General features: G+C 41.8%; 1 protein-coding gene across 1 annotated transcript; it reads left to right on the top strand.

Annotated features, from left to right (window-relative positions):
- The first annotated feature begins 493 nt into the window (after positions 1–493).
- Positions 494–5,261, top strand: LOC4338512 (protein trichome birefringence-like 28). Its single transcript, NM_001402599.1, has 6 exons — positions 494–938; positions 1,033–1,454; positions 3,057–3,228; positions 3,478–3,677; positions 4,048–4,209; positions 4,451–5,261. The coding sequence occupies exons 1-6, from the start codon at positions 693–695 to the stop codon at positions 4,842–4,844; spliced, it is 1,596 nt and encodes a 531-aa protein (NP_001389528.1). The 5' UTR covers positions 494–692; the 3' UTR covers positions 4,845–5,261.
- The last annotated feature ends 7,176 nt before the right edge of the window (positions 5,262–12,437 follow it).

Genomic DNA, 12,437 nt, shown 5'->3' with positions numbered 1-12,437 from the left:
CATAAGGAGTCCTCTAGCAAAGACAACCTATTTCTCTTAAAAGTCGGAACTTCCTAGACAGCTTTTACATACGTTCAATCTTACAAGTATGTACCCACTTTCAATTCTTACAAATTTTGATATCTTCAAGGAAAGAAAAGTTTAAATATTCTTCCTACGGCCGTTTTCCCCTTTCCCTGGAAAAAAGGATATGTTTCCGGTTACCTGCGGGAGAAGTAACTGTTACCACATGACACACCCAAAACCCCGGGCAAAAGTAACCCCACACAAACACAAAAGCTGAACCCTCTCGCTTCCCTTCCCTCCCCTATTACATCTCTTTTTTGCCTTTTCCTTTTCTTTTTTTCTCGAGGGGTTAAAACTTTGCCATCCACAATTGAGACTCGGTGGGACCCAGACCCAGGTGGGCCCACCCTCGAGTCCTCTTGTCATCTCCCCCCCCCCACACCCCCCCTCGCCTCTAAGTGCGTGCCCCCCGCCGCGTGTGCCCCCCATCCGCTCCTCCTCTCCTCTCGCTCCGCTTCCCAAAAAAAAAAGACGAGAGAGAGAAAAAAAGTTCTCCACGAGGAAGTAGTAGTAGCGAGACGAGAGGAGAGGAGGGAGCTTGAGGAGGAAGTAGGCGGCGGCGAGGTCTCGAGCTGCGGCCTGCGGCGCGGGTGGTAGCTTCGCGGCGGCGGCGGAGGAGGGGGAGGATGCGGATCCCGCGGAGGAAGGGCGGGGCGGGGCCGCTGGTGGGGGCGCCGAGCAGGAGGGCGCAGGTGGCGGCGGTGTTCGCGCTCGCGCTGCTGCTCGGTGTCTCCGTGCTCTACGACAGCGCCCACATCGCCGCCTCGCTCCGCCGCCACGGCGTCGGCGGCGGCGGGAGTAGCGGCGGCGGAGGAGGAGGAGGAGGAGACGGCGCCCGCGCCTACACAAACACCAAGCTCTCCGCCACGACGGTAAGCAAGCAAGCACCACGCCGCGCGCTCTGCGCTGTTCCTCGCTGTTCTCTCTCCATGTACTGACGGTTTCGGGAACAACCACTCCCCGCAGGAGGAGGCGGAGGCGGAGGCGGCCGAGGTGCGCTCCCCACCGGCGCAGGGGGTCGAATCGGCGGTGGAGGCGACGGATCGGGGCGAGGCTCCACCGGAGCAGCCGGTGGCCGCGGACTCCGGAGCGTCGTCAGCCGAGACCCCGCCGTCTCTGCTGGAGCAGGTGACGGAGACGCCGCCGCCGTCGCCGTCGTCGTCGTCGGCGGCGGCGGCGGCGGCGGAGGCGCAGGTGGGAGGGGATCACGGTGGCGAGAGCTGCGACGTGTACAAGGGGAGGTGGGTGTACGACGAGGCGAACGCGCCGCTGTACAAGGAGTCCGCCTGCGAGTTCCTCACCGAGCAGGTCACCTGCATGCGCAACGGCCGCCGCGACGACGACTACCAGAAATGGCGGTGGCAGCCCGACGGCTGCGACCTCCCCAGGTACGCCGCCGCCGTACTACTCCCCCCCCACCCCCCCCCCCCCACCATTCCCTTCCCCTGCATATCCGCTCGCTCTACGGATGTATACCGTACACGTATACGTGTACGTACGTATCTACGCCCGCCAAGTACGTACAATTGGGGTTGGCGGGCGTGCGCTTTCGTTTCGTGAACTGGAAAGCGCGGGTGTACGCGTGCTGCGTGTGGGCGGCTGGCTGCTGCGGAGATCATGTGTGGTCTGTGGCGTGGTGAGGTGTTCGACCGCAGATGCGATTGCGAGCGATGAGATCATGTCGTCTCTTCTCTCTCTCTCTCTCTCTCTGTTTTTTTTTGGGCTGCTTTGTCTGTTCTACCGAATTTTTTGTTGACGTGGGTGGTAAGCTCGAAGGTCTCCGGCTGCTGCTGCTGGTGCCGCAATTTGCGTATGTGGGTGTACACGACAATGGCAATGGTCGTTGATACTACAGTACTACTTGCTCTCTCGCCTGATGTCATTCCATGTGTGCCGTCAGCCCGTCACTGGTTTTGGGCACGATTAGGCTATAAAATAGTGGACCGGGAACTAGTTTAAGTGGGGGAAAGCAGCATGGTGATGTTGATTCTGTTAACAGCTAACTACTCCGGGGAGGGGTTTCTGACATGTTTGTACTGTTGCTCGATATTATTCTAGGATGCCATTGCCAATTTGCTATAGTTCTTAGGGGATCATTGCATCGTAGCAACTTGTGTATTTTACATTTACACCAGCTGGTTAGTACTTGCAAATTAAGAAGGATGGTTTTTTGTTTTACTTTAACATTAGGAGTTGCGGAGATTTTTTTTTTCTAATTCTTGCAAGGGTTTTGTCCTAATTGTTGTTTGTAGTCCAAAGTTCCATTAAGGCAAGTGGTTGTGCAGCATCACGCTGCATTATGACCACAAAGTAGATCTGGTGTGCTTGATCCATTGAAACCTGTACTCATGAGCTATGTTTCTTTGCAACCAAGATTGGTATATATTGTACTTTAATTGGTTAGGTGCTATAATTAACGAGAAAAGAGACTGCACCTATTGATCAGTGTAGTCTTCAAATGTATTAATCAATTCAATGGTTGATAGAGAAGTTCTGTTTGTTACAGAAAGTTGTTAGGAGGGGAACCTGAGTGGTTTGAAACCTGAGTAGTTGCTGGATGACAGCGTTTGAACTAACTTTAACATATCTATATTGGGATATATTAGAGTTTATGCATGTCTATCATACAATTCTAACAGGTAAAGTCTTTATGAGACCCTGGACCGTATTTTCAAGTTGCAAACAAGTTTTATGTGCTGATAAATCATGAAATCTTGATATAGTATTTTCTGGTTAGGAAACTCAAGTGTATGAATGTTGAACTGTTCTTGGTTGGATAGGAAAAGGCTAAACCAAATTCCATGGGATGAGCAGGGATTTTGATTCAATTTTTTGGGCCTAATCTCTCTTGATCAAAATGAGCCCTAAGTATTGGTCTAAGAAAAACATCCAACCAAATCCATATTCTATAATCTATACTATGCAGTTTTTGTTACATGTTTTTTTTTAAAAAAAAAAACTGATTTTGTGGCTTGACAAAAAATTCCCAGATTTGACGCTAAGTTGCTCCTGGAGAAACTGAGGAACAAACGACTGATGTTTGTGGGGGATTCGCTGAATCGGAACCAATGGGAGTCCATGGTGTGCCTTGTCCAATCTGAGGCTCCCTGGGAGAAGAAATCACTTGTCAAGAATGACTCTCTAAATGTCTTCCGCCTTGAGGTAATTAGCTACTGCACTGTTCCCTAACATGACAAATAATGGAATAGTTTAATGGTTTACAAAACAGAGTCACAGACAATTACTAACAATATGGCTATAACTGGTTTTTATAAAATATCACTATAATTAATAAAAATTCTAATAGATTCCAAAGCTATATGTCTTTGTACATTTCTATTTTTGCCGACCAAAGAATAATGGCTAATGTCTTACATTTCTAACTTGGAACATTTATATGGAATATTTCAGGAGTACAATGCTACTATCGAGTTCTATTGGTCACCTTTTCTAGTTGAGTCAAACTCAGATGATCCAAACATGCATAGCATCGTTGACCGCATAATCAAGCCAACATCAATTGCAAAACATGCAGCGAATTGGGAAGGGGTGGACTACTTGATTTTCAACACTTATATTTGGTGGATGAATACACCAGAGATGAAAATTTTGTGAGTAACTTCTAAAACCTAATTTTTTATCCTTGTGGACATTGAGACATGCTGGACAAAATCTTTGGGATTGCCTGGAATATTATTATGTCCTACTCCCTCCATTTTTTAATAGATGACACTGTTGACTTTTTCTCACATGTTTGACCATTCGTCTTATTCAAAAATTTTATGCAAATGTATAAGATATTAATCACACTTAAAGTACTATGAGTGATAAAACAACTCATAACAAAATAAATTATAATTACGTAAATTTTTTGAATAAGACGAATGGTCAAACATGTGAGAAAAAGTCAACGGCGTCATCTATTAAAAAACGGAGGTAGTATATTGCTAGACTAAGCTTGTAAATGCACCTTGATTGCAGACATGGTGGGTCCTTTTCAAAGAAACCAGTGAAATACGATGAAATGGAACGTGTAGCTGCATACCGGAAGGTCCTCAAGACATGGTCTAGATGGGTAGAAAAGCATGTAGATCCGAAAAGAAGTACAGTCTTCTTCATGAGTGTCTCACCTGTGCATATGCAGTAAGTCCTCCCTCCTCTGTGTGTGTGGGTCGTGTGTCCGTGTGTCAATTGATTTCTCAGAGGGATCCACAAAAAACACACAGTTAAATCCTTTACATAGCTAGGAAATTAAAATGGTGCTGTTAGCTTGAAAGTTCAGATAGTGGTAATGTTATTCTGTTGTCATATCTTGTGCGATTCTTCTAGTGAAAATGGCTGGGTGTGCTCATGGATTGTATGATAACTTTTATCTTTTATACAGGAGCGAGGGCTGGGGAAAACCAGATGCCATAAAATGCTTCTCTGAGACGCAGCCAGCTATCAATTACACAAAGAAATTGGAGGTGGGCACGGACTGGGATCTGTTCTCGACAGCTCATCACGTAACGAAGGCTATGAAGAGGGTGCCAGTGCACTTCATCAACATAACGGCGTTGTCAGAGATCCGCAAGGACGCGCACACATCGGTGAACACCCTGCGGCAGGGGAAGCTCCTGACGAAGGAGCAGAAGGCGAACCCCCGCAAGTTCGCGGACTGCATCCACTGGTGCCTACCTGGGTTGCCAGACACATGGAACGAGTTCATTTACGGTCACATCGTCTCGAGCCCTCAAAGGAGGCCGGTTGAGCCGATTGAGAATCAACCTCAGAGATAACAGTGAAGAATTTGTCTATTTGGAATCCATTAGATCGTTTAGCGAGGAAGAAGTGGCGGCCGAGGCCATAAATTATTTTCTAGGTTTAGGAATCTATGCTGTTGATTCACCTAGGGTTTAAACAGAATGGTGGCCATGGGGTAGAGAAATGTAGCTGTAAGCAACCAAGATAGCCCTAGACGAGAGCTCTGATGCTGTCTGAGAGTTTGAATGCGGTTGTTTCTGAGGAGAATGCTTTCTCTGCTTCCCGTCCAAAAAAGGTGAGTGTATTTCCATGGATGCATGTATATAATCTTACTAAATTCTTTTGGGGAATTGTTTTCGGTTTGTCCCGTGGACAATTTTCTTGAACTGTCGCAAACGTTCCAGTAAAGCTGCAACAGTCAATATACAAATTGGCTGTTGCCTTGTGATTCATTTCCTTTTCATTGTGTCCTTCCAAGTCTATCATTTTCCTAATTTCCTTTTTGGCAAAACAGTTATCTCACAAGATCATTATAAGGTTCTCTGCCAAACCACCAAACCCAATGTTATTTTTTTTATTGCATTCTCCAATGTAATGCGTTGGCGGTTGGTCCACCCAACTCAATTTGTTAGACCTTGTTAGATCATACCTTCATGGTTATGGACACATGCTTAAATTCAACTCAATTTCTTATACCAACCAATACATGAGAAATCCATGGCTGCCTATACAAAAGGATCAAATAGAAGTAATGATTTCATAATTGCAATTGGCTCACTTGATGATCAGTTCATACTTGAAGATGAGCACAAGGTGACAAGGTGACTGCCAACCCTTTTGATCAGACCGTGTCATGGAGTTGTCGATTGTTTGAGAGAATAGGTCAACTGTGTAGACATGCCTTGAATGTTGCCAGAAAAAATATGTATTGAAGCGTTGGACTCGATAAGCAAAATGTGGAACTATTCAAGATATCCATGGGAAACAGATAGTGGAAAACATCCATGGGAAACAGATAGTGGAAAACCTCAAGCTGCATGCTACTCTTAGGTATATCTGTACCAGGAATTTCTTCCTTTGGCTTCCAGAGCTGCAGACTTTGAAGAATGTTACTCCCCTCCGTTTCAGGTTACAAGACGTTTTGACTTTGGTCAAAGTCAAACTACTCTAAGTTTGACTAAGTTTATAGACAAATATAGTAATATTTATAATATCAAAGTAGTTTTATTAAATCAATAATTGAATATATTTTCATAATAAATTTGTCTTGAGTTGAAAATGTTATTGTTTTTTCCTACAAATTTAGTCAAACTTAAAGCAGTTTGACTTTAAACAAAGTCAAGACGTCTTATAACTTGAAACGGATGTAGTACTTGCTTGTGGAAGAAGCACTTCATGCCGTTAGTAAAAAAGTTGAGGACAAAATAAAACAAATTTACAATGATGGCATAGTTGCAAAGTCAGCATCCCAGTTATCTCAGAACTTGGCACATATGTCTCTGGTCTGAAGAAAAAGGAGAGCCAGAAAAAAAAGAGAGCCGGAAACGTGTAACATAACGGAAAACAAATTGGATTGATAAACTGCAAAAACACAAAAAAAAAAAATAGAAAGGTAAATATATTTGTACCCTACTATGTAACAAGTTAAAATGGGACTATAAATTGAGCCCCTTCTCAAATCTATTATGCAGCATGAAGAAAAGGCAAAGGAGAAAAACTTGCAAACTGATGTGGAAGAACATCAAGAATATGAAGCAATTAGCAGCTATGCTCAACTTCTACTAGTATGCTGACCAGTTTCTTCAAAGATAAATATATGTGCTAACAAATTATTCTAATTTGGATATTATCTTTTTTTCCCTAGGGTTCTATTGATGTTGAAGATGTCATCTTATCTTAAAAGTTCATTCGAAGAGGTCAACAGAACTTAGAAGGCATCATGCTGATTTTGGAAGCAAATGATGATCTACTTTTGGACCGTGAAAGCTTTTCTAATTGGGTTAACCTAGCAATAGCTTAGCTAGTTGATTTTCAAAGCTTTTGTCTCAGTGGATGCATGACACCCAATTCCAGAGAAAATAGTTAAACTCTAGCTCATTTTGTCAATTCTATGTGCAAGATATTATGAAGTTCAATATAATGAAATGAAGTATGTGTCTATTTTGTTTTTTTAACTATATTTGGATTTTCTTGAAGTTCAAGAAAATTCATATCAAAAGGAGTGAAATTGCAGGCAAAATTTGAACTGAAGCTATTCTGTGCTTGATCAAATTGCTAAAATGATGCATGACACATGCACACAGTAAAATCTGGACTATCCCTTGTGTGCTGGATGGTTGGATGATTCGGTACTGCCAAAGTTGTAGTCACTATTGTGACTGCACCTGATCGGAATCCGGAGGGGGACGAGTAGAAAGAGTTGATTAGGCAATTAAAAGGAGAAATCATGTGGATTTTTTAATGTGTATAATTTGTGCCATTATATATAGAAGTCACCATTTACTATTCCTTGTAAGAGTAAATTGCACCCACGATACAACAACTTATCGGATGGGTGCGATATAGTGCAAGAACTTGAGAATTGACCGTTCGAGTACAACAACTTGACAAGTGGGTGCGTTCTAGTACAAAACTTGACAATTTTACATCCAATTACCTTTAAGAATTTTTGTTTTTTTCACCTTCCCAAATCTCAATTGAAATATAATAATTTCTACATCCAGTTTAATTGACTTTCATTTATTAGTTATTAGAATAAAAATATAAATATGCTTATATATAAATCCACGCTAGTATATTGTCAAAATAAGTACTTAAAAATTAAATATGTATAAAAAAAAGTGCTCCAAATAATTAAGTTGTCGGATAACTTCTTAACTTATTGTATCAAAATCGTACATATCTTGCAAGTTGTTGCATGTATGCAATCACTTATAAACTTCTTGTACTAAATTACACTTACATGTCAAGTTGTTGCACTAGAACACTCATTTTTCAAGTTCTTGCACCAAATTATACCCACCTGCCAAGTTAATACACCGTGGGTGCAATTTACTCTTCTTATAGATACAACACATAACCTAACCTACACAATGTTCCCCTATTTAAATCTGAAATAAAATGCGATCACAAGTCACTCTCGACCAACGTAAGAACAAGGAATTTTTTTCCCACATGTTCGATTACCTTTATTATTAGACAACTATTCAAAATTCAAAATTTTGAATTTTAAAAATTACCAGCGATTACTGATAAAACAAGTATTTTAAAACACATTTATTTTTCATAAACCTAACTTACAAAAATCCATACTACTTAAAAAATTGAAAACGTTTCCGTCGTCCGTAATAACGGAAAAAAGGGCGAACAAACATAAAAACAATTCAATTTGAAGCTTAATGCGAGTACGAATCAAATTTGGCCCAAAATCCTAGAGAAAACACTACTACAAGAATACAAAAACATATTTCATCAACAACAACGACAACACAAGAACATCACAAGCACAAAAACACCGACGCCGGAAGGGGAGGGTGCCACCGTCGCCGCCGAACCGCCGCCTTCATCACAGGGACACCGGGCCGCCGCTGGCTCCCCTCCCGCTGGATCCGACGGAGGGGAGGGCGCCGTCCCTGCCCGCCACCATGGGTGGGGGAGGTGGAGCGGCGTCGCCGCCGGTGGGGGAGGGGGAGGTGGAACGACGCCTTCGCCGGTGGGGGAGGGGAGTGGCGCCGCTGGCTCCGTCGTTTTGAGAGAGAGAGAGAGAGAGAGAGAGGCGCCGCTGCTGCCTCCCCTCTCGCTGGATCCGGCAGAGGGAGGGCACCGCCCCTGCCCGCTGCCTCCCCTCCTACTGAAAGGGAGGGCGTTGCCGCTTGCCGCCACCCGCCACCGTGGGAGGGGGAGGGGGAGCGGCGCCGCTGCGGTAGAAAGGGAGAGGCGCCGCCATTTAGAGAGAGAGAGATAGATAGATAGATAGATAGATAGATAGATAGATAGATAGATAGATAGATAGATAGATAGATAGATAGATAGATAGAGAGGGAGGCAGAGGAAATTATTTTAGGGTTAGGGTTTAGGATGCCGAACTTTTATATAGACCCGGATCAATCTAGACCGTCAATCAGATCGGATGACTACGCCTTCTCCCACATCGGGCCACGGTTCCCAGGCCGCCTCATGGGCCGCGTGTATGCTGTTGGCGGCTGTTAAGTGCAAAAGTTGTGCCGCCAACGCCTGCGTAAAACTCAGATAATAAAATATCCAATATAGTGATAGGTGTTAATTCTAACATATTCCATGAGTGTTGGTGCATATTTGATGCAAGTTATAAACCACATAAGTTGGGAGGAAATTTAGACTAAAAGTGAGAAGAAATCTATCCATATAAGAGTTGGGTTTTAGACTTCACCAAAACTCCGGAGAATTAGCCCAAAATTAGAAGAAATGGATAAGGCAGGGCAAGGAGGAGGCCCAGACCAAACCTGGCAGCCAGATGGGCCAGCCTAGGTTCGGGGTTCGGCCGAACCCTGGTTTCCTCCGTTGGATCTGGGGTTTGGCAGGGACGCTCCAGATGCTCTCCTGATGACGATTGCGGGGCAATTTAGATATTTCGCATCATTCCAACCATCATACTTGCCCTATAAATAGACTTCACTTTTTCACACACTTCCAAGCTTGAGCTGAATTATAAGAGGCTCTATTGTACTATTTGTATACTAGAATTAGGAAGAGGTAGAGTAGAAGAAGTCGGAGGAATTCCGGAGTTGTTGGTAATCCTCTCCTGTTTCTTTTATTCTATTAATTACTCTGTTTTCAATAGAAATATCTTTCTGAGTAATTTAGATTTACTTGTGAGAACTACTTCTTGGTTAGTTCCTAATCAGCATACAGGATTATTGTTCCCTATAATCAACTAAAATATAGTGATTGCTTTAGTGAGTTATAAACACTAGAGTAGATATTAATTGTTTAGACGTGGTATTTAGGTAATTAATATCTAGTAATTGCTGCGTATCCCACAGTACGTTTGAGGTGGGTGTAGAGCTGATGACAGCTCTCAAGAGCACTTAAGTCCTCCCTGTCTGGGTACGTAGTAGAGTGACATCTAGGAAGAGCTGCCAGTGTTATTGCATTAGGATTAAAATTAAGCATCCCACTAGGAAATTCTCTCTATCCTTCGCCTACCATAGCTTAGTGTCCTTGGGTGAACTTGATATGGAAGTAATACCCGTTCCCTATGGAAATCGATACCTGAGAATATTTTCGGGTGAAGTGCTACATCGGTATTTTACGTGTGCTTGCGAATTTTCTCTGTAAGGTTATGAAATACCAACATAGGCTCCGCACGAAATAAGTTCAGTTCAGGTCCCTTAATACTGAGTTCTTTCCTTCTAATACTACTAAACGGTGCATTTTTCGCAAAAATTATCTATATGAAAGTTGCTTTAAAAACATATTAATCTATTTTTTTAATTATTTTTTACTAGTACTTAATTAGTTATATATTAATAAATTACTATGTTTTCCGTGACAATACTCCCTAAGAAAACGAAAATGGCTAATCTCTATCTCTACTACTTAAAAAATTTGAAAATGTTTTTGTCGTCCATCTAAAATGAAAAAAAGAGAGAAAAAAGTCTGATTGTATGTAAAAAGGGCAGAAATAAGTCTGATTTCTATTCGATTTCATTGTTTATACGTTCAATATCTCTAACCTCTTCTGGTGAAATTTTCTTCCATCCTCACCTATTTTTGTCCGCAACATTCCAAGTCCAACACACAACAAATCATCCAGAATCCGCATCAAATAACACTTCACCTTCGCTTACCCAAAAGAGAACGAACGGTAAATTTTAATTCGCAGGCTGAAGAATAAATGCTGAAATTATGTTTGTATTGTCAAAATTAGCAATTAAGCTTTGAAAATTTCAATGAAATTCCAAAGAGTGTAGTTAATTATGAAGAATTTAAAAAGAATAAATCCAACAGGTAGCACCTATTTTACTTGTAAATTAATTTAATTATACACTTTCCAACTTAAAAAAATATCCAAATTTTGAAGGAAATTTGTGTTGGCAACTTTTTGTGACAAGTTGACAAGCACAATCACAGCACCTAAAGCTTTGCGGTGATTCTAGAGTCGCCAACCATCCTAATCTAGCAAGCACTAGATCAAGTTGGGTTTTGATAAACTAAACCAGCTAGCGGAGCCGATCTAGATAGAACGATGGATAACTACCCGTCTAGTGGGCAAAATGGATGGTTTTCAGGATAAACCTACAAAGAGGTGTCGCACTCTCGCAGTGGCGGCGAACGATTTACAGTGTAAATAGACAAAGATGGACAAACTAAGAGAAAACTAAAAGCAATATGAAAAACGATTCGATTGATTGATTGATTTATTTATTTTTTACAATGAACCGGCCTTATTCCTTATATAGGGGTTGGTCTTGCCCTCTACAGGCTCTCCTCCACGTCCAACTCTCGGGATAGAAACCAAAGGAAACCCGAAACATGCCTTCCAGAGCAAGGAAACTTCAAAACCCGACGAAATAGACTTGGGCTCGGACTCTGCCGGTCAGACCGGCCACATGCCGGCGGTCTAACCGGAGTTCAGGCCGCGGTCTGACCGGCCTATACACGGCAGTCAGACCGGCCTCCCAGAGGAAACACCGGTAGATCGTCCAAACTTTGGCAATTTCCCTATTTTAATCCTAGGTGCCAAATTTGGGTGTAAACAATTTGTATTTCAATTAATTACATAATATAAATCTTTTTACTTTTCCTTAATTTTCTGGTCTTAACACTTCCCGTTGCAACGCACGGGCACTTTTGCTAGTAGAATAATAATCACAATGCAATCATCTATAGGGACAAGCATAAAAAGGGACAGGTTATATAGTAGTATTTCACAAATGTAACGATAAATACATTTCAAATTTGAATGTTTCTTGTTTCCTTTTGAAATGTACAGATAAAGAGCCTCGTCGCTTCCAAAAAAGAATCAGCCGTTGTCAATATTTAAATTTTAAAACTTAATTTTGAAGTCAATTTTTGAGTATTTTCAAAGTAGTTTCATTTTTAAATTGCGAAGGACACAAGTTTTATATACAAATTATGTTTTGGTCATTAATAAACCGTTTGGCTGTGCGAATTTGCTATATATTTGTCGATAAATTTTCCCCCAAAAATTTGTCAGATGTAATTACAGTACAATCGTAGTGTAATTAGACTGTAACTTGCATGTAATTACACTGTAACTTGTATGTAACTTTTAAGAATCTCTCAGTAACATACTATTTCAGTAAAATAGTGGTCGTGAGAACAAATCCTTTCACATATGTGTACTGTGATTTTTTTCTTCCTCACCAAAACAAATCTTGTAATAGATCTAACGATTCAAAATTACGTGAAACTTACATACAAGTTACACTGTAGTTACATGCAAGTTACAGTGCAATTACACTACGATTGTACTATAATTACATCTGTCAAATTTTTAGTAGAAAATGTGTCAACAAATATATATATAGGTGGTCCCCTAAATTTAAATTATTTCAGCCAGCATGTGGTGACCAGCTTAGGAGCCGGGATTTTGACCAATATTCAAAAACTTATACCAACAAGAA

This window comes from Oryza sativa, chromosome 5 (assembly GCF_034140825.1).
Source record: "Oryza sativa Japonica Group chromosome 5, ASM3414082v1".
NCBI classification, from domain to species: Eukaryota; Viridiplantae; Streptophyta; class Magnoliopsida; order Poales; family Poaceae; genus Oryza; species Oryza sativa.
This window is presented reverse-complemented; position numbering and strand designations above follow the sequence as displayed.

Coding starts and splice junctions, on each gene's coding strand:
- LOC4338512 (NM_001402599.1), top strand. CDS start 693: ATGCGGATCCCGCGGAGGAAGGGCGGGGCGGGGCCGCTGGTGGGGGCG. Junction 939..1,032: donor CCAAGCTCTCCGCCACGACG/GTAAGCAAGCAA, acceptor CACTCCCCGCAG/GAGGAGGCGGAGGCGGAGGC. Junction 3,229..3,477: donor TAAATGTCTTCCGCCTTGAG/GTAATTAGCTAC, acceptor GGAATATTTCAG/GAGTACAATGCTACTATCGA.